At 38.3% G+C, this 25,730-nt stretch overlaps 1 protein-coding gene across 2 annotated transcripts in view; it reads left to right on the forward strand.

The window, feature by feature from the left end:
• stim2b (stromal interaction molecule 2b) overlaps positions 1 to 13,679 on the forward strand; it is a 114,356-nt gene extending 100,677 nt beyond the window's left edge. For both annotated transcript variants that reach the window (XM_060915918.1, XM_060915967.1), the window contains 6 exons: positions 444 to 621; positions 7,507 to 7,668; positions 8,599 to 8,699; positions 8,836 to 9,074; positions 10,828 to 11,011; positions 12,650 to 13,679. In XM_060915918.1, coding sequence (XP_060771901.1) covers positions 444 to 621; positions 7,507 to 7,668; positions 8,599 to 8,699; positions 8,836 to 9,074; positions 10,828 to 11,011; positions 12,650 to 13,175 — 1,390 coding nt within the window. In that variant the 3' untranslated portion in view covers positions 13,176 to 13,679. The remainder of the gene's footprint in view (positions 1 to 443; positions 622 to 7,506; positions 7,669 to 8,598; positions 8,700 to 8,835; positions 9,075 to 10,827; positions 11,012 to 12,649) is intronic.
• Positions 13,680 to 25,730: the final 12,051 nt, after the last annotated feature.

Genomic DNA, 25,730 nt, shown 5'->3' on the forward strand with positions numbered 1-25,730 from the left:
AGAGCGCAGTGGCGCCCTGGGATTTTTTTAGAATTAGAAGCCTTTATTTGATGGCTCTGTGTTATGAAGGTAAACGGTGTACTAGTGAACCGGTAACATCGCAGATGGATATCCGGTTTTAATGTGAATGGCTGTGGCTAGGTAAGCCTATTTTTAGCGATATCATAACTTTTAAGATGGATAAATTCTTATAAAGTTTTATTTTTAATTTAACCATGAGGAGAGCACATCAGGGCACTTGCCGTGATCGGCAAATGGAGTTTATTTTTGGGTTTTGTTTGACTTAAAGAAAGGCTGTAATTTCTAGACTGAACATGGCTGAGTGTAGTCTAAAAAAAAGGTGGTGTAGCTTTAAAAATGCAAAAAGAAATGCACAGAATTTGGTATATTAAGCATGATGCTCTATAGTCACTTTTAGCTCCGATCTGTTGTGGCTGTTGCAGACTGGAGAAGGCACAAGAGGAGAATCGCACAGTGGCAGTGGAGAAACAGAACCTGGAGCAGAAGATGCGGGATGAGATCAATGGTGCAAAGAAGGAAGCTCACCGACTGCGAGAGCTCCGCGAGGGAGCCGAGTGCGAACTCAGCCGACTCAAATATGCCGAGGAGGAACTGGTGCAGGTCGGAGCGAGAGCTGAGGACTTGCATATTACAGTTTTCCCTCCAGTCACTCTCAGCATCTGTCTAACATTTGAAATCTATTCTAGCTTTCAATATTTAACCCCATAACTACTCTGAGAGGTTTTATTCTTTAATCTGGCTGTACAGTAAGTGTCACACTTTCATACGCACAATAAAGTATTTATTGTTATACATTGTGCCAGCGGAATGGAAATCGACTTATGGGACATTTTCAATCAGTATAAACAAATGAATTGTTTTATCACCCAAAGTCTGTTATAAGATTAGTCAGGACATTGTTGTGTTCCTGTATGTCGAGTATCACGACTCTCTATTTAGCTGCTGGTGAGCAGGACGATGGGAAAGGGCAGGGGTGTGAGACCCATGCAGGGCAAAGAATTCACACCTCTCCACAATAACACTGGTACAGAGGTAAACTGGAGAGCAAAATTAAAACTTTTTTGATTGTAAAACGCCATATACAGCTGCCACAATAAGTTGACATTTTTAGATTAGAGTCAATTCAACTTTATTGTCATTGTGCAGAGTAGAGGTACAGTGGTGCTTGAAAGTTTGTGAACCCTTTAGAATTTTCTATATTTCTGCATAAATATGACCTAAAACATCATCAGGTTTTCACACAAGTCCTAAAAATAGATAAAGAGAACCCAGTTAAACAAATGAGACAAAAATATTATACATGGTCATTTATTTATCCAGGAAAATGATCCAATATTACATACTTGTGAGTGGCAAAAGTATGTGAACCTTTGCTTTCAGTATCTGGTGTGACCCCCTTGTGCAGCAATAACTGCAACTAAACATTTCCGGTAACTGTTGATCAGTGCTGCACACCGGCTTGGAGGAATTTTAGCCCATTCCTCCATACAGAACAGCTTCAACTCTGGGATGTTGGTGGGTTTCCTCACATGAACTGCACGCTTCAGGTCCTTCGACAACATTTCGACTGGATTAAGGTCAGGACTTTAACTTGGTCATTCCAAAACATGAACTTTATTCTTCTTTAACCATTCTTTGGTAGAACGACTTGTGTGCTTAGGGTCGTTGTCTTGCTGCATGACCCACCTTCTCTTGAAATTCAGTTCATGGACAGATATCCTGACATTTTCCTTCAGAATTTGCTGGTAATATTCAGAATTCATTGTTCCATCAGTGATGGCAAACAGTCCTGGCCCAGATGCAGCAAAACAGGCCCAAACCATGATACTACCACCACCATGTTTCACAGATGAGATAAGGTTCTTATGCTGGAATGCAGTGTTTTCCTTTCTCCAAACATAGCGCTTCTCATTTAAACCAAAAAGTTCTATTTTGGTCTCATCCGTCCACAAAACATTTTTCCAATAGTCTTTCTGGCTTGTCGTGATCTTTAGCAAACTGCAGATGAGCAGCAATGTTATTTTTGGAGAGCAGTGGCTTTCTCCTTGCAACCCTGCCATGCACACCATTGTTGTTCAGTGTTCTCCTGATGGTGGACTCATGAACATTAACACTAGCCAATGTGAGAGAGGTCTTCAGTTACTTAGGTGAGGTTTACATTAGACCGTATCAGCGGATCATCAGATTAACGTTTTTAAAACGATTAGCGAGCACACAGCAACACCAATACACGATTCGCATGCACACAGCAACACCAATACACGGATACGCTCGGCTCCGCAGGCATCCTGCGCTCCAAATCACTCCGCCCTGAACAGTGAGTGCCCTCTGGAGGGTGCGCACTCCAGCCCTGCGCAGCTCACAGAGCGCCCGAGTATAGCGCACGAGCAGTGATTCGGGACTGAGCCGCTGTGTGTGTGATCCCAGTGCATATCACTTACCACTTGCAAGTGGAAGGATGGCAAGCCTAAAGACAATCATAACTACACAATGGGCAGTATTTGCATCAGTATTTGCAGTATTTTCATACTTTTATGCTCTTTAATGAAAGGTGATACAAGGCGGAAGTCCGCGCCGTTTTTCAGCAGTTGCGTCACATGACCAACGCCAGCGAATCAGGAAGGTGGATGTCACAGTGATGTTGTCCAATGACGACGCCAGCTAGAGCTCAGCACAGCGTATCTGCGTATTCTCAAAGTTTACACAGCACCGGATCAGACACGATCTGGATTGAATACGTGGACCCTGGCGGATTCCCGTTTCCCGGCGTTTCCAGGCGTTTTAATGTAAACGGACAGTGCATCCACGAAGAAAACGAGACAGATACGGTCTAATGTAAACTTGGCCTTAGAAATTACCCTGGGATCCTTTGTGACCTCGCTGACTATTACACGCCTTGCTCTTGGAGTGATCTTTGTTGGTCGACCACTCCTGGGGAGGGTAACAATGGTCTTGAATTTCCTCCATTTGTACACAATCTGTCTGACTGTGGATTGGTGGAGTCCAAACTCTTTAGAGATGGTTTTGTAACCTTTTCCAGCCTGATGAGCATCAACAATGCTTTTTCTGAGGTCCTCAGAAATCTCCTTTGTTCGTGCCATGATACACTTCCACAAACATGTGTTGTGAAGATCAGACTCTGATAGATCCCTGTTCTTTAAATAAAACAGGGTGCCCACTCACACCTGATTGTCATCCCATTGATTGAAAACACCTGACTCTAATTTCACCTTCAAATTAACTGCTAATCCTAGGGGTTCACATACTTTTGCCACTCACAGATATGTAATATTGGATCATTTTCCTCAATAAATAAATGACCAAGTATAATATTTTTGTCTCATTTGTTTAACTGGGTTCTCTTTATCTACTTTTAGGACTTGTGTGAAAATCTGATGATGTTTTTGGTCATATTTATGCAGAAATATAGAAAATTCTAAAGGATTCACAAACTTTCAAGCACCACTGTACAAATCTAATGAAATGCAGGTAGTATCTCACCAGAAGTGCAAAATACAGTATTATTTACAGAGTAGGAGATGAGCAGGTACGGTAAATAAATAAATACTATATCGCAAAAACTGGTAAGACGCCAAGCTTCGTGTTGTGAACATGCCGCTATCTTTTTAAACCTAGTAAAAGGGAAAAAAAAGAAATTGAAAAACTGCAAAATCTTAAAGCCCTGATTATTTATTTTCTTATGAGCCATTAACCATGATTGTGGGGTGTGACATCACAAATAAAATTAAATGCTTAACATGCCCCCCCCCAAAATTAATAAATAAATAAATAAATAAAAAAACAGGTGCAAATTGAATTTTTTGGCTCTCTGGTAAAAATTAATGAAAGAGTTAAGGAAATAATAACCTCTTCAGCATCACAGACCCTTGAACTGTATCTCAAACTGCATACTGCATCTGTGTTAAATTATTTCTCAGTACACCATTTAAGCATACTACTAAGTGTGCATTATACAGTTTGGGATGCAACCCTGAATTCTCTTGTGCTGTGTCCGAAATCACTCCCTACTCACTATATAGTGGACTATATAGTGAGTTTACCATTTTGTATTGCTGTCTGAATGTACAGTGAGAATTCTTATAGTCTATATAGTGGACTAATAATATCCCACAATGCATCGTTAAAAGTAGTGTACAACCGATGGTCACTAACCAAGCAATATATACCATCATGCATTGCGGTCGCACGAGACAAATTTATAAGTTCTGGTGCGAAAATGGCAATAATATTGTAGTGTGTTGGGGTGAATGGATGGAGGAAGCAACACATTATAAACAGACATTCAAGTAAAATTTAAAAATAGTAAGAGAATCGGAAAAAAAAAGCTAAAATAGAATCAGACAGATAAAATACAAGAATAAAAGTTACAGTGCAGAACAAGGAATTAATCAAAAGCCTCAAATGGGATTTAATAAAAGGCAGCGGCAAAGAAGAAAGTATTCAGCCTTGATTTAAAAGAACTGAAAGATGCAGCAGGCACAAAACACCTTGTATTTATTAAAGAGGGAAATACACTCAGTATAATATGTATTTATTATTTTGAAAACCCACCATCCGACTGATTTAATTGTGCGGCAGTAATGACTAAATAACGGCGTGGCGGAGTAGTGTCTGAAAGTTTTTTGGTTTTTTTTTTCTTTTTCATTTTACCAATGAGCTCACTATATAGTCCTCTATATAGAAGTCCCTATATAGTGAGTAGGGAGTAGTGAATGAGTGAGTGATTTCAGACACAGCATTGGTACTGGTTTGACACAAAATGGTTCAGCACAATATTTACTTTTACATTTACAAAATTTAGAAGATGTCCCTATGCAGAGCAGCTTCCAAAAGTGCTTTGTAGTCTCGATGAAAAAAACAACCTCAAGCTATTTTGTTAGGTCAGAGGATAAGATTAACATCTATCTAAAAAAACTGAAAAAGAGAGAACAACATCCTTGTAGTCTACAGTTTTCTCATGCGTATAACTTGCATTACCATTTTTCTACCAGAGAGGGTGAAATTCCACAGTCTTCTATCCAGCAGCTGTCTTCTTTTTCTTGGAAGTCAATTCAGCTGAATCAGAAAACAGATTTCTGTCTACCATAATGTCTGTAAGCCAGTCAGAGGATTAAATATACCCAGCCTACCGATCCAGTCAGCACTAGTTCTTAGTCTAAACTTTTGCTAAATGCATCCTCTTGTGTGCCAGTGGTATAAATGGACACAGATGTGTGTGTGTGTGTGTGTGTGTGTGTGTGTGTGTGTGTGTGTGTGTGTGTGTGTGTGTGTACACTTTGGTTTGCTACAAACTATTTTATTGTATCTTTTATTCAGATATATTTCTTCTACATATTAATCATTTGAGCAGTAAAAATGTGATTTAAAAAAAATTCTATATTTCTAATCTCTCCTTGAGTATTTGTGGTACAGTGGTGCTTGAAAGTTTGTGAACCCTTTAGAATTTTCTATATTTCTGCATAAATCATCTAAAACATCATCAGATTTTCACACAAGTCCTAAAAGTAGATAAAGAGAACCCAGTTAAACAAATGAGACAAAATATTATACTTGGTCATTTATTTATGTAGGAAAATGATCCAATATTACATATCTGTGAGTGGCAAAAGTATGTGAACCTTTGCTTTCAGTATCTGGTGTGACCCCCTTGTGCAGCAATAACTGCAACTAAACGCTTCCGGTAACTGTTGATCAGTGCTGCACACTGGCTTGAAGGAATTTTAGCCCATTCCTCCGTACAGAACAGCTTCAATTCTGGGATGTTGGTGGGTTTCCTCACATGAACTGCTCACTTCAGGTCCTTCCACAACATTTCGATTGGATTAAGGTCAGAACTTTGACTTGGCCATTCCAAAACATTAACTTTATTCTTCTTTAACCATTCTTTGGTAGAACAACCTGTGTGCTTAGGGTTGTTGTCTTGCTGCATGACCCACCTTCTCTTGAGATTCAGTTCATGGACAGATATCCTGACATTTTCCTTTAGAATTCACTGGTATAATTCAGAATCCATTGTTCCATCAATGATGGCAAGCCGTCCTGGCCCAGATGCAGCAAAACAGGCCCAAACCATGATACTACCACCACCATGTTTCACAGATGGGATAAGGTTCTTATGCTGGAATGCAGTGTTTTCCTTTCTCCAAACATAACACTTCTCATTTAAACCAAAAATTATATTTTGGTCTCATCCATCCACAAAATATTTTTCCAACAGCCTTCTGGCTTGTCCACGTGATCTTTAGCAAACTGCAGACGAGCAGCAATGTTCCTTTTTGGAGAGCAGTGGCTTTCTCCTTGCAACCCTACCATCCACACCATTGTTGTTCAGTGTTCTCCTGATGGTGGACTCATGAACATTAACATTAGCCAGTGTGAGAGAGGCCTTCAGTTGCTTAGAAGTTACCCTGGGGTCCTTTGTGACCTTGCCAACTATTACACGCTTTGCTCTTGGAGTGAGCTTTGTTGGTTGACTACTCCTGGGTAGGGTAACAATGGTTTTGAGTTTCCTCCATTTGTACACAGTCTGTCTGACTGTGGATTGGTGGAGTCCAAACTCTTTAGAGATGTTTTTGTAACCTTTTCCAGCCTGATGAACATCAACAACGCTTTTTCCGATGTCCTCAGAAATCTCCTTTGTTCGTGCCATGATACACTTCCACAAATGTGTTGTGAAGATCAGACTTTGATAGATCCCTGTTCTTTAAATAAAACAGGGTGTCCACTCACACCTGATTGTCATCCCATTGATTGAAAACACCTGACTCTAATTTCACCTTCAAATTAACTGCTAATCCTAGAGGTTCACATACTTTTGCCACTCACAGATATGTAATATTGGATCGTTTTCCTCAATAAATAAATGACCAAGTATAATATTTTTGTCTTATTTGTTTAACTGGGTTCTCTTTATCTACTTTTAGGACTTGCGTGAAAATTGGATGATGTTTTAGGTCATATTTATGCAGAAATATAGAAAATTCTAAAGGGTTCACAAACTTTCAAGCACCACTGTAAGTGCACTGCACAAAATGACATGTTAGTAAGTGAAAATATCTTGAAAATAGTTGAAATGATCTTGCATTTCCTATTAGAAGAATTCAGGACACTAATTCTGAGATTATTAAACCTAGTTTAAGATTGCAACGAACTTATTCTAAGATGTCTTGTCAAGTAAAAATATCTGTCCATGCAGCAAGATCATTTCACTAGTATTAAGTAATTTTCTCCTCAAATTCAGTTTTAAATTTTTTGCAGTATAACGGATAAGGTAGATGTTTGCTGCTTCAAGACGCACAGTGTCATTTGATCACAAGTAACAGTGAAAAAGATTTATAGTGTAATTGGCCACTTTTAGGCCTGGCCATTACAGTGATAATGTCGAGGGTCTCTGTATGTTACATGCTCCTATGTTTCAGACTGTATTCCTCTATCTGTGTTTCATATGAGCTTTCGTGTGTGTAGGTGCGTGTGGCTTTAAAGCGAGCAGAGAAAGAGTTACAGTCAGAGCGGTCGGTTCCCGAAGCCTTACAGATGTGGCTGCAGCTCACACACGAGGTAGAAGTCCAATACTACAACATCAAAAAACAGAATGCCGAGCTACAGCTCACTGTTGCCAAGGAAGAGGTGAGTGTGTCTGTACGTTTGATATGATGACATATCACATGAGAGTGTTGCAACCAAAGAAGGTTACTTTTCAAAGGGCTTGGAATTTTTTTTTTTACACAGGTGTTTTTTTTTTTAATGAGTGTTTTACCAGAACACAATAACTTTTAAAATTATAAAGATACATTATAATGTGTATTTTAATAGTGTTTTATGAAATTATTCAGTAATGTAAACACTTAAAACTGATGTCTAGCTTTTGGGTTCAAGATCCTGGATTTCAATCATTTAATAACAATAATAATAATAATAATAAAAAAAAAGAATTAGCACACCAAGCCGCAAGTATGCAATTATTTTTCTGTAATTAATGTATTCTTTCATGTTTGAAGTAGTACCAAGAAAATATTTCTAAAGTTCATAAACATCTCTCATCGGTATGTAACTGGGTCAAACCCAATCACATTGTTAATTAATGCAGTGAGCACTTTTTTCTGATTTCGGTCCATTTCATTATTTTTCTAGACATATTCAGATCCAACATATGCAAACACCAACCAAATGAAACCGATTTTTCCCCTCACACACTAATTTGGCTATTTAATGATGTGGGTAAATTACTTTTTAATTAGATAGTTTGTTTTTGCCTTTTGTCATTTACATTTGGAATGAGTCACTAAGCAATTAGACAAAGCAATTAACACACACTGCTGTGTGCCTATGACTCTGAAAATGAATACTTTCGCAACTTCTGTATTTAAAAGACCTTCCATTTTTTATCCGTTTGTCTATTTTCCACATACACTGTATTAGTATTCTTTGTACCTTATGATTACTATAAACACTTTTATTGCACATTTGATAATCCTTGTATATGAAATTTGTATTTGATATAATTGGAGAGTTTAACGCTGACACAAAGTCAAGTGTATGTGCATTTATTTATTTCAGGCAGAGAAGATAAAAAAGAAGAGAAGTTCTGTGTTTGGTACTCTCCATGTTGCTCACAGTTCATCACTGGATGAGGTTGACCACAAAATACTTGAAGCCAAGTAAGTGTACATGCATACACAATTAATCCACATGGTGTTTCTCTCGATATCTCTTTCATGTTTGTGTGTGTGCGTGTGCATGCATGCATGTGCGTTTCTCTGATCTCTATTGTGCTTGGCTGTGTGTGTTGTATAGGAAGGCCCTTTCTGAGGTGACAGCATGTCTGCGTGAACGTCTTCATCGCTGGCAACAGATTGAAAGACTGTGTGGGTTCCCTGTGGTGCAAAACTCGGGTCTGCCAAGCTTGAGTGCATCACTCTACTCCGAGCACAGCTGGGTGGTGATGCCACGTGTCTCAATGCCACCATACCCCATTGCAGGGGGAGTGGACGATGTGGATGAGGACACGCCCCCCATCGTCCCACAGTTTAACTGTGAGAACTTCTGACAGTCCTTACTGCTTTTAGAAAATGTATTTGAAATATAAGACAAGGATTACAAAAAGAGTGAAAACATAAGTAATCAAAAATTACAGTGCAAATACTGTGCAAATTGAGTAATAATAAAAAAACTAAAGGAAAATACAAAATGTTTTCCTAATTTTCTGAATCTACACAAAAAGTGAATTAGTTATACTTTAGCTATGCATTATATATAGTACCAGTTAAAAGTTTGGACACACCTTCTAATTCAATGGTTTTTCTTTATTTTTATTAAGACACTTCATATCTTAAAGTAATGATGGATGTCGTTTCTCTTTACTTAATTGAGTGGTTCTTGGATTATGGATTAGTACAGTTGTTGAATAGGGTTATTTACTATATTTTTATTACCGTTGACAGCTTTGTTGGAGGAGGTTATGTTTTCGCCTCTGTTTGTTTGTCTTTTTCCAGTGTAACTCAGAAAGTAGTGGATGTATTTTGATGAAATTTTGAAGAAAGGTGGTGGGCCATGGGCCAAGGCCATTAGATTTTGATGCAAATCCGAATATGCGGCTTGGCAGAAGTATGCACTCTTCTGAGTGCCTTTCTAATTATTTACTATTTACTGTTTGATCTCAAATGCATTAAGAAGGCAAGAAATTTCACTAATTAACTTTTGAAAAGGCACAGCTGTTTATTGAAAAACATTCCAGGTGATGACCTCATGAAGGTGGTTAAGATAATGCCAATAGTGTGCAAAGCATACATACAGGTAGACAAGTATCTATATCAACAGTAAAATGAGTCCTATATTGACATAACCTGAAAGGCTGCTCAGCATGGAAGAAGCCACTACTCCAGAACCACCATAAAAAAGACAGGCTGCAGCTTGCTAGTGCACATAAGAACTTGTACTTGGAGAAATGTGCTCTGGTCTAGTCTTAAAAAAAAAAAAGTAACTGGAGGAAAAAAGGTGAGGCTTGCAAGCTGAAGAACACCACACTAACTGTGAAACATGGAGGTGGAAGCATCTTGTTGCGGGGGTACTTTGTTGCAGGAGGGACTGGTGCACTTCACAAAATAGGAATAAAAATTTGTGGATACCTTGAAGCAACATCTCAACATCAGCCAGGAAGTTAAAGCTTGGTGCCAAATGGGTCTTCCAAATGGACAGTGGGGAAGCCATGGCCTGAAGGTTAGAAAAGCAGCTTTGGGACCAAAAGGTCACTGGTTCAATTCCCTGGACCAGCAGGGTTAAACTGCCCTTGCCTAAAACTGCCCAAAAGCATATCTGCAAAGCTGTGACAAAATGGCTTAAGGACAACCAAGTCAAGGTATTGGAGTGGCCATCACAAAACCCTGACCTTGTGGACAGAACTGAAAAAGTGTGTGAGAGCAAGGAGTATGACTCAGTTATACGAGTCCTGTCTGGAGGAATGAGCCAAAATTCCAGCAACTTTATGTGAGAAACTTGTGGAAAGCTACCCAAAACATTTGACCCAAGTTACATAAAGTTATTACTTTATGAAAGTAATAAAAGCTGAAATAAATACTTCTCTTGATTATTACTGACATGTCACATTCTTAAAACAGTGATCCTAACTGATTGAGGACAGGAAATATTTTCTAGGATTACATTTCAGGAACTGTGGAAAACTGAGTTTAAATATATTTGCCGAAAATGTATGTAAACATCTGACTTCAGCTGGAGGTGTGTGTTTTATTTTTGTATAAATATACCTTTGTCTTTCTACCTCCTCTGTAGCGCCATTGACTCGTCCTCCTCTGCTGCGTAACAGCAGTTTGTGTCGTTCCCGGCGGAGTCTCCTTTCCCATCAACCTTCTCTTGTCTCTCCTGATCCTGACCTGCTGTCTATGGCTTCAGCTCCAGGTGTCTACAGACCAGAGCCAGATGACGAACACATTTTTTTCAGTGTTGACACAAAAAGGTACAACCTTGTCTTTTGTTTTTAGTTTGTCACATAAAATTAAAATTCACAAATATTTCACAAGTGCTACAGTGACACCTTAAAATGAATAGGAAATTGTAACAACAAAAATATCAATAATAATCATATTTCAATATCACATTAAATAGTTATAGGTGTCTGACAAATCACCTGTGGAGTTGCTCAACACGCACACATTCAAAAGTATTGGAACAGAAAGGCCGATTATATTGTGGGTTTTTTCCCCCTTCCCCCTCTTCTATGCACTGAAGACATTTGGGTTTGGGATTAAATGATGAACATGAGACAGAAGATCAGAATTTCAGCTTTCATTTCCTGATATTTACATATTGATGTGTTTAAAAAAAATACTTAGGACATGGCACCTTTTGTTTGAAACATACTACCAGCAAAATAAAGTACATCATTGGGGGAAAAAATGGAAGATTTTAGACTAGCCAAACCAATGAGCATGCATTTCACTTCCTGAAGAAGAGAGGGGTGAGAAACCCCCCAAAATAAGCAATAACAGAAAAGCACGATAAAGAAAGAATGCAACAGTTTGGTGATGTTAGTGGGTTTACCGGCTTGATGGTTATTACAAGCAAGGGATATGCAATCAAATATTTAAGTTATTCCATGAAATTGAGTCGTACATGAGCTGATAGCTGACGAGGCGTGTAATGCCGAGTTGTCTATAAGCCATGTACAACGAGATTGAGTGGAATAACTGTTTTATTCTATCCACATTCACTGGATTTTGAGAAACAGAACATTTTTATTTTTTTCAAATTCTATAAATAAAAACTTTATACAAAATGTCCAACAAAATCATTTCTACTTAGAATGTAAACAAACCGGTGACATGACAGCAACAGCTTGCGAAAAATGCTTTTATAATAATTCTTGAAAAATAAAAAAGCTATGTCCTTACCACAAGCTACTTTTATTCTATATGTTTTTGCTTTTTTTGTATTTTTTTTTTTTTTTTGGGGGGGTCCTTCTTCTTCTTTAGGGTTTTTTTGGTGGTTGGCAAACCAACTTAAAGGTGCATTATCGCCACCGACTGGGCTGGAATGTGGAACAGATGCTATTGGGGGGAAAAACAAACAAAAAACTATATTCTTTTAGCCATTTCTGTTTCTTTTAAATACTTGCTCACAATTTTTGGGGTTTTGTTTTCGAGTAGAGTTTTTATTTCTTCCTTGGTTGGTTCAGCAAAACGCTCTGACATCTTGTTTTTCTCTACTCACAGTATATGAGCTGATATCCTAGTAGTAGAGTAGCCAATCAGAGCACACGATTGCTCATATCCAGTGAATGTGGATAGAATGATGTGTTATTTACTTTGACTATCTGTTCCAATAATTTTGCTCACCTAAAGTTGGGTGGTCTACCACAAAAGGTGCCATGTTCTAAGTTGTTTAAGTTGTTTCTAGATGTAAATATCAGGAAATGAATGCAGAAATTCTGATCTGTTGTCAAACCCAAATGTCTTCAGTGTGTAGCAAAAACAAATGAATTGGCCTTGCTATTCCATTAGTTTTGGTGAGGAATGTACAAGGAACAGACAAGGGGACTATATATAAAATTTACTGACTTGAAACCTGAGTATGGTTTATTCTATCTGGTCAACAGAGACTCTCAGGACACATGTTCAGATTCAGACTCTCTAAGTTCCTCCCTGGGAAAGAAGCAGTTGTCCAGCTCCTGCACTCCAGGAGCAGATACTCCACAGCGGAAGATCTCCCGCGATGAGCTCCTCTTGTTGACTCAGGAAGCGCAAGCTACTGCCTTGGAAGCCACTGTCTCAACACCACCGCCAGCTTCATCTTCCACTGACCCCACCTCAATCCGCAAGGGCTCTCCTGACCTCACCCATTCTTCTGCTCTCACAGAATCCCAGAGTTTGACCTTTCACCCTGCCATTAAGGTAGCAGCTTATAATGGCATGCTGGAGAAGTCATACAGCTTGGGCCAGTTGCCTGCTGGCGGGACGCCCCCAGAGGGACGTTACACTTCCCTAAGTTCTCTAGCTATGGATGGAAAAACAAGCAAAGAGGCCAAACAGATCCTGTCTCCCTCCAGTACCCCAGACTCCGACAACCCTGAGAAAAAGCGCTCAAAAATCAAGAGCCTATTCAAGAAGAGCAAAAAGCAATGAAGGAAAGTAGACAAAAATAAGTGAAGACATTAAAAAGCCTTAAAACAAATTAAAAAAATGTAAATGGACTGTCAACCAGATGCCAAAATGTTTAGTTCTGTTTTTCTTTCTTTTTTATATTTTATTTTTATTAAAACCGAATGTAGTTCTGTCTAGGTGCTGTCCTGGGTTGGAAGCCTTTATAGTCCACTTGGACTGGCATGTTGTCATTCGAACATTACAAATGGTCAAAAATCAAAGGTCATTTTTGTAATTTTAAAATGACTACAGAAGAATTGTTCACTTGTTTCTAGGTTGTGGGGTTGACTGTGAGAGTTGGATCATCTTAAAGCACCAAACAAAAATTAAATTAACATAAAATGTAATAAAAATTAAAGTTACTCAAAGAATAACATACTTTCTTGAAAAATGTCATCTTGACTGTCACGTACATTATAGGCTATGGGAGTGGACAACTGTTCATTTGAAAGGCTTCTTTGTGTCAGTAATAAACCAATAAAAGTCCTACTTCACAAATTTAGTCATATTTCAAAATGCTAATGATGCAATTGAAAATGCTGTTTATAATATACAGGGCAATTCATAAATATTTGCCTGCCTTGAACTTTTCCACCTTTTGTAGTGTTACAACTTGGAACTGACATGGACATATTTGGGATTATAGGTCATGAATCTACACAAAATAGCCCATTATACTGAAGTTTGGGTAAATAATCTTTATAGCTTGCAAAATTATTATCAGATTTTTTTTTAATGTAAAATTTGCAGTTGCATAAATCCTTCTCCACTGTTGCTGTGAAGCCCAAAAATTAGCTCTGGTGCAGCCAGTTGCTATCAGAAGGCACATAATTAGTTGAGTGGTGTCCAGCGCTGTGCAATTAATGTGTCCTGTGATCTCAATATAAATACACTTGTTCTTGAAAGGCCCTGGAGAGAGCATCTGTCAGGATTTAGTGATAAAAATTTCCTGAACATCCAAAACAGCATCATTAAGTACACTGTAAAAAATTGTTTGTTGGTATAACTTAGTGTGTAACCTGGTTGCCTTGAAATTTTGAGTTAGTTGAAAATAATATAATAACCTATTATTTTTAACAAACTCTAAATTTCAAGGCAACCAGGTTACACACTTTTTTAAGTTATACCAACAAATAATTTTTACAGTGTACATTATTTAAAATAAATAATTTAAAAAATTGAAGGCTGTCACAACTGCAGCTCTGCCTAGAGGAGGCTATCCAGGAGACAGTGGCAAGGTAAGGAGAGCTTTAGACAGAGAACCAACCAAGAGACCAAGTACAACTCTCAACATGATTCTACCACCATCATGCTATCATCATCATCTGTGTGGATGATTCTCTGAGTGTTGGGTTTCCACTAAAACTAGCACTTTGTGGAAAGACAAAATTTTTTTTTAAAAGTCTCTTGGCTGATGAGACCAAAATTTAAGTCTCCACATGCCTTTTGGCAAACTCCAAACAGGATTTCATATGACTCGCCACTCTTCCATAACACCTTTTTTGTGGGATGTCTGGGATATGGTTGTCCTGTGACAGCTTTCCCAGAGTCTGTTGAACTCTCTATCAGAGTTACCGTTGGCCTCTTGGGTAAACTCTTTGACTGTTGCCCTCCTTAACCAGTCACTGACATCTGGTGGATGACCTTCCATAGGCAGAATCACAGTTGTGCCCTATTCTATCCATTTTTATCCCCTGCTGGCCGAAAAGCCTGAAGGGGGATTATCTTGTGGTGATTTCCGTCCATCCGTCCATCCCGGGAAGGGTGGTCACGTTCTGAAATCAACTCCTCTCACAATTTTTGGAGGAATTTCACGAAACTTGGCAGTATTCTTTGTTATATGTTGGTAATACGCATGTTGTAATTTCATTAAATTGGGTCACATTTTACCAGAGTTACAGCCCTTGATTAACAAAATTATACTCTGACAATTTCATGAGAGTGTGTTTTCCTTCTGAAATCGACCCCTCTCACAATTTTTGGAGGAATTTCATGAAATTTGGCAAAAGGCATCGATATATGTCAGTAGTATGCATATTGTAATTTCGTTCAATTCAGTCACATTTTACCAGAGTTACAGCCCTTGATTAACAACCTTGTACTTTCACAATTTCATGAAGGTGTGCTTGCCTTCTGAAATCGACCCCCTCACAATTTTTTGATGAATTTCTTGAAGTTTGGCAAAATGTCTTGTTATATGACGGTAATATGCGTATTGCGATTTGATTTAGTTTGTGAAAATTTTACCAGAGTTTTGACCCTTGATTAAATAACTTGTACTTTGACAATTTCATGAGGGTGTACATTCTTCTGAGATCAACTCCTGTCACAACTTGTAGAGGAATTTCACCAAACTTGGCAAAAGGCTTTGTTATATGACAGTTATACGCATATTGAAATTTCATTTAATTTGGGCAAATTTTACCAGAGTTATACCCTTGATTTATTAACAAACTTGTACTTTGGCAATTTCATCAAGGTGTGCTTGCTTTCTGAAATCAACTTCATCTCATCTCATTATCTCTAGCCGCTTTATCCTGTTCTACAGGGTCGCAGGCAAGCTGGAGCCTATCCCAGCTGACTACGGGCGAAAGGCGGGGTACACCCTGGACAAGTCGCCAGGTCATCACAGGGCTGACACATAGACACAGACAACCATTCACACCTACGGTCAATTTAGAGTCACCAGTTAACCTAACCTGCAGGTCTTTGGACTGTGGGGGAAACCGGAGCACCCGGGGGAAACCCACACGCACACGGGGAGAACATGCAAACTCTGCACAGAAAGGCCCTCGCCGGCCGCTGGGCTCGAACCCAGGACCTTCTTGCTGTGAGGCGACAGTGCTAACCACTACACCACCGTGCCGCCCTGAAATCATCTTCCCTCACAATTTTTATTATCCTCCGCTGGCCGAAAGGCTGGAAGGGAGATTATGTTGTGGTGATGTCCATCCGTCCCAGGAAGGGTGCTCACCTTCTGAAATCAACTCCTCTCACAATTTTTGGAGGAATTTCATGAAACTTGGCAGGATTCTTTGTTATATGTTGGTAATACTATTGTAATTTCATTAAATTCAGTCACATTTTACCAGAGTTGTGGCATAGTTGCCAGCAGGGGATATTGTCCTCTCAGAGCACTCTTGTTTAAAATAATGGATTTAATGCTTCTCTGTGGGATCCTCAAAGTTTGAGATCATTTTTATTAACCCTGAGTTTTCCAGAACATTTTCTGGACTTGTTTTGATAGCTCTTTGGACTTTATAATGCTGTTTGTTTGTGTGTTCTTTAATGAATCTGGGGCCTTCGAGGAACAGGTGTATTTAGATTGATATAATATGATAATTTAATTGCACACAGCTTCACCGCATTAAACTAATGCGACTTCTAAAGGCACCTGGTTTCATCAGAACTAATTTCTCCACCAGTGGGCTTACACAATCACAACCTTCACATTATTTATTTGTAAATAATTTAGAAGACTATATTGATGTTTGGCCCCACTTCAATATTATGGGCTATTTTATGTAGATTCATGACATATAATCCTTATTAAGCCCAATTGAATAACAGGTTTTATTATATGGTATGAGCTACTTCCAGTAAAATCGTGCACTCTGACTGGTTCCTTGGTGGGCAGAATTTTCCCATAATGCCTGTGGGTGATTACAGACTTTCTTTCCAAGGCGCTGGCTTTCAATGTTGCAAAAAACAAACAAAATGACAAAAAATATTAATTGGAAATCAAAACGGAATCAAAAACGGCCGAAATACAAAAGAAAAACAAGAGTCACGAAGTTATTCAAGAAATGAGCAATGAAGAACATTCAGAAACCGCTAACAGAAATTCAGTTTTGAAACCGCTAGCTGTTTCTTCTGCATGCATGACTCAACTACGTTGCAAATGTGACGTGACTGAAAGCAGTGCCACGCCTCATTATAATGACTGTCTATTTTAATCTTAGAAATAAAAAAGCCATATAATAAGTTCCTTATTAAACTCACTTGTCTTTACAGGAAAATATCAGACCTTTGTCTTTTTGTACGGACCGAGATGTTGGTCTGATTATTTTCCTGTAAAGACCTCATGTTCAGTTAATAACACTACCAAATGTGGAAATGTCCAGGAGGGTGACTACTTATGAAAGGCACTGTATGCGCCACTGTCAAATCCTGGTGCCTTTTGCCTATCCACCTCAACAGTGTCAACTGTTTCCTTAGTTGTTGGATTAATAAGGATAAACATGATGAAACTTTACTGAATTTGTTTTTATTTGTTTTATTTGGTTTTTGATCATATAAGTGATCTGTTTGGCTCTTGTGTTCTGGAGGTAAAACCAAAAAGAGCCCATAATTGTGAAGACATAGAGTTGAATTTGGGCTTTCAGCTCTGTCATTTCCTGTTTACTGATGCCTCAGAGCCCCTGTACTTGACTAATTACCTTTAAGGTAAGAAAATAAGGTAAGACAGAGGTAGCACTTAGTGTCAAGCAATCAGTCAGTCATAATTCCTGAATAATATAGTCATGAGCATGATGAGCAGAGGCCATGTAAGTAATTTTTAAGCAAGTAAAAATGAAGGTCTCTTTGATTTACACCAAATCTTATGACTCTTAGAACAAAATGTATTTGTTGTACATTGACTATGTTATAAGGGCATAATGACTGCTGCAGATAAAGTGCTACCAAAAATCCTGCTAAAGGTTGTTGCACTACTGCTTTCCTGATTTGGAAAGGGCTGCTTTTTCGCAGAGTAACAGTAAGTTTAGATACATAGAAAAGACATGCTAAAAAGTAATAAATTGATGGAGTCAGAATGAATTGATCCATTTAGAATGCTTCTTAGCTTATTTATTCTTCAGTGCGTTTTTAAAATTTTTTTCCCATGACAAAAATGTTCAGATAGATTTTTTTAAAAAACTGTCGAACATGCATTTGGAACGTGTGGAAGGACTCTGTATTTTATATATGTATATGCAAATTTTAACAGCCCATTAATAACACCTATTCCGTGGACTGAATGCTCTGTTTCAAGGGCCTAACCATCACTGTGATCACAATCGTCATCCTCTCGCACTGTAATACATAGCCTGGCACTAAACCTATATTATGTTGACATTGTCACAGGCTTTTATTTTGCTGTTATTTATAAAGTGTCTCATGAATGAGAATCTGAGTCATCCTGAAGCAATCACCTGTTGAAAAATTAAACATGTTAAATATGTGTAAAACAATACACCGATTTAACAGAAACATGCACTAGACTATGGGCATCAATGTTGGAAATGTCTATGGTGTGTGTGCGCTTACATTAGTTAAACTGTTTTAAGTGTAAGAGGAAACCAGGGCTAAGTCGGTATGATCATTTCTCATGATTTCAGAGGAATAAAAAATTTGTATAAGCCACTTTGTATGACAAGCTATGAATGTTTAAGATTACAGTAAAGGACAGGATTTGTGGTTGTAGCTTTTCTTACATCATTAGTGTGAAATCCTCACATTTCTGCACAATTCCTATAAAGTTTGAATAAGAATGTGTTCATTCAACTGATGTCTTATGCTTCAGCCAACACATACTCACTCTCTCTCTCTCTCTCTCTCTCTCTCTAACACTGCCATCATTAAAAAGTCACACACATTTACACAGGAAGAGAGGGAAATCCAGAGTAAGTTCACTCCAGTTCTCTATTAGGTCAAAGCTTTGGAGTGGTGTTTCTCCATCTTATTCCTACAGTACCCAGCCACTTTACATTTTAATGTCTGAGCTCTAATGCAGCCATTTAGACTTCAAGAGTGCCTTTATAGGGCTTTTATATTAAGCTTACAAGATGAATCAGGTGCGTTGAGAGCAGGGAAAACACTAAATTGTGCACTGCAGAGATCCTAGAGGACCAGGATTGGTGCTCCATTGCATCACCATTACAGCAGCAACCCTATAGAAATATTTCTGCAGTGTTGCCTTCTGAAACATTGAATAGATCTATCAGGTTTGTCATGTTAAGGTTGGACCCTAATGATTTGAATGAGGATTGTTGATATTGCATCAGTATGCCACCAAAATAGTCTTTCACTGTTGTTTTCTCTGTCTTCTGGATATTGTTAAAGAATTGCATAATGCAGTTTCCTATCTCACTTATATTTATTATAATACTTAAACAAACAAACAAAAAAAACCTTGGTCCACCTCCTCTGCTATAATGGCTAATTCTGAGTTTGGGCCAGTTCAGAGGTTCCCAGATGTTTCCAACTTGCATCCCACAAGACAGGTCAGAACAGAACAGACTCAGCTATTTAAAATTCAATTCCAGACAACTGTAACATAATCAAGATTGGTGATTAGAGAAAAGAGACAGCCTGCAATGCAGCTTCACATCATATTGATTAGGGAATGATCTGCCAACTCAGCTTGTCATAAAACATCAGACATTTGCACTGTAAACATATGAATGTCAAACTGTCATACTAAAGTAACAGTAAATTAAATGATTTCAGATATGTTCAAAAATGTATACCCTCATCCTAACCATTAGTGTGCTGCCATTAGTAATAAAGTGTAGTGTGCTGTTTTAGATCTGAGACAGCCATTACACTGATCATAACTAGGGCTTTGGCTGGCTTTTAGCAATTAGGATACATACAACTGCCGTTTATCACAGTCTTATTCTAAAGAAAGTCATCCAATATTACTTCTCATACACAGAGATTTCATAGTCCTGCAAAGCAGCATACAAAACCCCTTTATTTCATATCATAAGAGTGCACTTATTTTGGTTCCTCAGCTGGGACTGAGCACAGGACTAAATATACATGGAAATAGTGCTGGAAATGGCGCACACCCAGCAGCAATCTTTAACCTAATTGGATAATGGCTCTTGCTGAAATAAACAGAACAAGTAATGGACTTTAATTTTCCTCTTCCACAAGGAGCTCAAATAAGGCAATTAAATAATAAAGCAATGTTTACACAAAACCTAAGTGTTATTTGAATAAAATTTCACATTAAAATTTCATACAAAATCATATGTTTGTAGGTTCTTAGCATTATGCAGTAGTTGACCATTGAATGATGAATTGGAATTCCAATATTTTTGTACAAAATATTTTTGGTTGACTGATACTAGACTGAACTCCCAATTCAGTGCCCACAAATTATATGGCTTAAGGATATTGACATAAATGTCAATCTCATCCCACCCCCCAAATTTGCTGTATGTCAATATTTATATAATGTAAAAAATAATTAATAATAAATGTGGTTTAACTCTCATCAATAAAGAACTAAACTATTAGATTATTTTCCTTTCATTGCTTCCTTTTTTATTGTGGAAACACAGTTCATTCTTTTGTTTTAGTTGAAATATAAATTTTAGCAACAGGGAGTAGCCACACATTCTGTTAAAATCACTCTTTAATATGATCACTAATAATTAGGAAAAAATATACAGTACCAGTCAAAAGTTTGGACACACCTTGTAATTCAATGGGTTTTCTTATTTTTATTAATGAAAAGTCACTTCATGTCTTAAACTAATGATGGATGTTGTTTCTCTTTACTTAGTTGAGCAGTTCTTGACATAATCTGGATTACTACAGTTGTGGAATAGAGCTATTTACTGTATTATTATTATTATTTACTATTTACTGTTTGATCTCAAACACATTAAGAAGGCAAGAAGTTGCACTAATTAACTTTTGACGAGGCACAACTGTTAATTGAGAAGCATTCCAGGTGACTATCTCATGAAGCTGGTTAAGATAATGCCAATAGTGTACAAAACAGCATCGAGGTAAACGGTGGCTACTTTGAAGAATCTAAAATATGAAACATTAACACTTTTTTGTTTACCACATAATTCCATATATGTTCCATATGTTATTTCCATCCATCCATTATCTGTAGCCGCTTATCCTGTTCTACAGGGTCGCAGGCAAGCTGGAGCCTATCCCAGCTGACTATGGGCGAGAGGCGGGGTACAACCTGGACAAGTCACCAGATTATCGCAGGGCTGACACATAGAGACAAACAACCATTCACACTCGTACCTACAGTCAATTTAGAGCCACCAATTAGCCTAACCTGCATGTCTTTGGACTGTGCGGGAAACTGGAGCACCCAGAGGAAACCCACGTGGACACGGGGAGAACATGCAAACTCCACACAGAAAGGCCCTCGTTGGCCGCTGGGCTCGAACCCAGAACCTTCTTGCTGTGAGGCGTCAGTGCTAACCACTACGCCACTGTGCCACCCTCGTATGTTATCTCGTAGTTTTGATATCCTCAGTATTGTTCTACAATGTAGAAAATAGTCAAAATACAGAAATACCTAGGAATGAGTAGGGGTGTCCAAACTTTGACAAGTACATGATCCCAATATTAAAAAGTAATGAGTATCATACTAAAATGCAGATATGATGATTCTTAATGAAAGCCAGATGTTGAAGAAACAGATACAAAATATTAAAATATGCTGTTTTGAGAGGTCAAGAGAAGCATTTTTTTTAAAAAGGCAGTGCCACCTTCAGCAGTAGATGGCAGTGATGTTCTGCTGAAGTGTAACACTAAGTCTTGAACAATTTGCATATGTCAAATGAGAAGTTTGCAGTCTTAAATCAATTGAAAATTATTTCTTTGCACATTAATTATTGACAACCATTGATTTCTGATGAAAATGATTAGTGATATGTCCCAGATCAAAATTTTAAGGCATTAACTGATTCAGTTCATCTGTGAATGACCAAACCTACTATTAGTTGAATCAGGAGTGTTGGAGGAAATACAGTGGTTCTACAGGAATGACATTCAAAAGCACTGATGATGAGCACATGGTGTTACAAAGAGAAAGAAAAATTGAGAAGCAGATGTAGAAAATAGAAACAGTGAGAGAGTGAGATTCTGCTGACATGCACTAAGGTTAATAGCTGGTAACTAGCTCCTGACAGGCTGCATGGCTAATGAGAATAATGAGAGCATTTTTCCTTCTTACCGCCACATTTCATACACACATTTTGATGCACTCTCAGGAAGATGCGTGCTAAAGCTCAGCTCTGGTGCGAAACCTTTAGATAAGCCTTCAGAAGCAGAAAAGGTGAGAGGATAGAAAGTGAAGGTTTCTATTTTCTTCATGTCACAGTTTAGTCTCTTTCCAGTGGCTCAGCATTTGAGAGTGACAACATGTGCATTGAATGAACACACACATGATGAATGCTCACGAATGTTTAAGGGTAATCTGTTCTAGATCTTCGGTGCTTTAAAAACAAATGGCTGCTTCATCACTCTTCTTCAATTTCTTACATGGAATATGGAGAAGGATAACACTATATAATGATAATGCATGATTTGCAACAGATTACCAGGCAGTCAGAGATACCGTATATGAAGGTGCTATGCCATTAAGATATTTAGAAACTAGCAATAAAATTTACAGTCAATTCTAAAGGAAACAGGCATGCAATGGAGTGATGACAAAACTGGTCAAACATGACCTATATCAGGGGTGTCCAAACTGATCCATGAAGGGCCGTGTGGCTGCAGGTTTTCATTCCAGCCATGCAGCAGCACACCTGATTTGGCTTATTCAATCAACTGACACACCCACCCTTTAATCAAGGGTGGGTGTGGCTGCAAGTATTTGACTGTGTGAAGACAGTTCAGTTGATTAAATGAGCCAAGTCAGGTGTGCTGCTGCGTGGCTGGAATGAAAACCTGCAGCCACATGGCCCTTCATGGATCAGTTTGGACACCCCTGACCTATATGATCTTGCATTCTAGTTTGTGTGAATATTCTCGCATTTGCATTTCACACCAGTTGTAGTTAGTTTGTTGTAGTCTTGTTAGCAATGCATTACAGTCGTCAAAACAAAGCAATTGCATGGATCAATTTCTTGGCACCTTATAACTGGAGATAGGTTGCATTTTTTTCATGCTATTGTCCTTCGATGATGAAATGCAGTTTTAATAGCATTATTAATATGTAGTTTACATGAACACCAGATTCCAGAATTACACTAAGATTAATAACTTCATTTTGTGTCTGCAGAGTCAGATGTCCAAGTCTATTTTATACGTTCACTGAACATTTTACAACCTCAATTCTAAAAAAGTTGGGATGCTGTGTAAACTGTAAATAAAAACAGAGTGTGATAATTTGCAAATCATGGAAACCCTATATTTCATTGAAAATAAAACAAAGACAACATATCAAATGTTGAAACTGAGAAATTTTATTGTTTTTTGAAAAATATGTGTTCATTTTGAATTTGATGTCAGCAACATGTTTCAAAAAAGTTGGGACAGGGGCATGTTTACCACTGTGTTGCATCACCTCTACTTTTAAAAACACTCTGTAAGTGTTTGGGAACTGAGGAGACCAATTGCTGTAGTTTTGAAAGAGAAATGTTGTCCCATTCTTGCCTGACATACAATTCCAGTTTCTCAACAGTTCGGGGTCTCCTTTGTCGTATTTTTTGCTTCATAATGTGCCAAATATTTTAAATGCGAGACAGGTCTGGACTGCAGGCAGGCCAGTTTAGCACCTGGACTCTTTTACTATGGAGCCATGCAGTTTTAATATGTGCAGAAAGCAGTTTGGCATTATATTGCTGAAAGAAGGAAGGCCTTCCCTGAAAAAGATTTTGTCTGGATAGGCAGTATATTGCTCTGAAACCTGTATATATCATTCAGGATTAACAAAGCCTTCCCAAATGTACAAGCTACCCATGTCATGTGCACTAATGCAACCTCATTCCACCACAGATGCTGGGTTTTGAACTGTGCACTAATAACAAAGTGGAGGGTCCCTTTGTCAGAAATGGTGAGCTGAGGTGAAGTGAGGACCCAAGAGCAGACTCAAGACAGGCATTGTACAGAGAAAAGCTTCTTTAATGAAGTAGAGGGCAGAGGTATAGTAGGGCTCAGGCAAAAATCAGTGGTCAAAGAACGGGTCAGGAGGTCAAAAACACAGAAGAACAGGTAGGCACGGTCAGGGATAAAAACAGGACAGAAAAATCTTCACAAAAATCAAAGAACACAGGGACAAGGGAAATCCAGGCAGAGGAAGCAAAAACACAATCCAAAAGAACAGGCAGATAAAACGGGCAAAAACTGGACAGAAAACTAGACAAAAAACAAGGAACAATTCAGGCAGGAGGAATCAAGAAGACACAATATCAAAGGGCTGTAGCAAGGTGAGGAAAGTCTACAAGAGACAGTCTGGCAACTGGAGTAGCTCCAAACAGTTCTTAAAAAGGCCCTGGCTGATGGGAGAGGAGTGGTAGCAGGTGTGGGAGTGCCGCTTCAGGAAAATGGCCTTCAGCAAGGCAGGACTTGTCCCAGATCCGGCCTGGAGCCGGCATGGAAGTCCCACAAACTCAGGCATGGATGTACTGGACCGGACTGTGACACCCTTTCCTCTTTAGCCTGGAGGACGTGGACATGATTTTGAAAAATAATTTCTAATTATGATTCATCAGACCTTGGGAAAATTTTCCACTCAGTCCATCGTAAAAAAGTTCGAGCCCAAAGAAGGTGGCGGTGTTTCTGGATATTGTTTATATATGGTTTTAACTTGCATTTGTGGATGCAGTAATGAACTGTTTCCACAGATGATGGTTTTCTGAAGTGTTCCTGAGCCCATACAATGATTTCCACTACAGACACGTGTCTGTTTTTAATGCAGTGTTGCCTGAGGGCCTGAAGATCACAGGCATCCAATGTCAGTTTCCAGCCTTGTCTCTTGCAAATTGAGATTTCTCCAGATTCTCTGAATCTTTTAATGATATTATGGACCATAGATGATGTGATCTCCAAATTCTTTGAATTTTTACATCGAGGAAAGTTATTCTTAAATTGTTACACTGTTTGCCCACACAGTCTTTCACAGAGTGGTGAATCCCTCCCCATCTTTAGTATTTCTGAGAATCTCAGCCTCTCTGGGATGCTCTTTTTATACCCACTCACGGTACTGACCTGTTGCCAATTAACCAAATTAGGTTTTCTTTTAGCATTACACAACTTTTTCAGTTTTTTTTGTTGCCCCTGTCCCAACTTTTCTGAAATTTGTTGCTGACATCAAATTCAAGATGAACATATATTTTTCAAAAAACAATAAAATTTATGTTTCAACATTTGATATGTTGTCTTTGTACTATTTTCAAGAAAATATAAGGTTTCCATGAATTGCAAATCTTCACATTCTGTTTTTATTTGTTTTACACAGTGTCCCAACTTTTTTGTAAATGGGGTTGTATTATGAACACCTGTACACATTGTTCATGCAATTATCTAAACAACCAATCATGTGGCAGCAGTGTAACATTTAAATTATGTGGATGCAGGCCAACAGCTTTGCGTAATTTTCATGTCAACCTAAAGAATGGGGAAAAAAATGTGACCTCAGTGATTTTGACAGTGGCATGATTGTTGGTACTAGATGGGCTGGTTTGGATATTATGATAACTGTTACTCTCTTGGGATTTTCATACACAACAGTTCCATTGGTGCAAAATGATGCAATAAAGAAAAAAATCTAGAAGGCAGCAGTTC

The sequence above is a fragment of the Neoarius graeffei genome, chromosome 1 (assembly GCF_027579695.1).
Source record: "Neoarius graeffei isolate fNeoGra1 chromosome 1, fNeoGra1.pri, whole genome shotgun sequence".
NCBI lineage: Eukaryota > Metazoa > Chordata > Actinopteri > Siluriformes > Ariidae > Neoarius > Neoarius graeffei.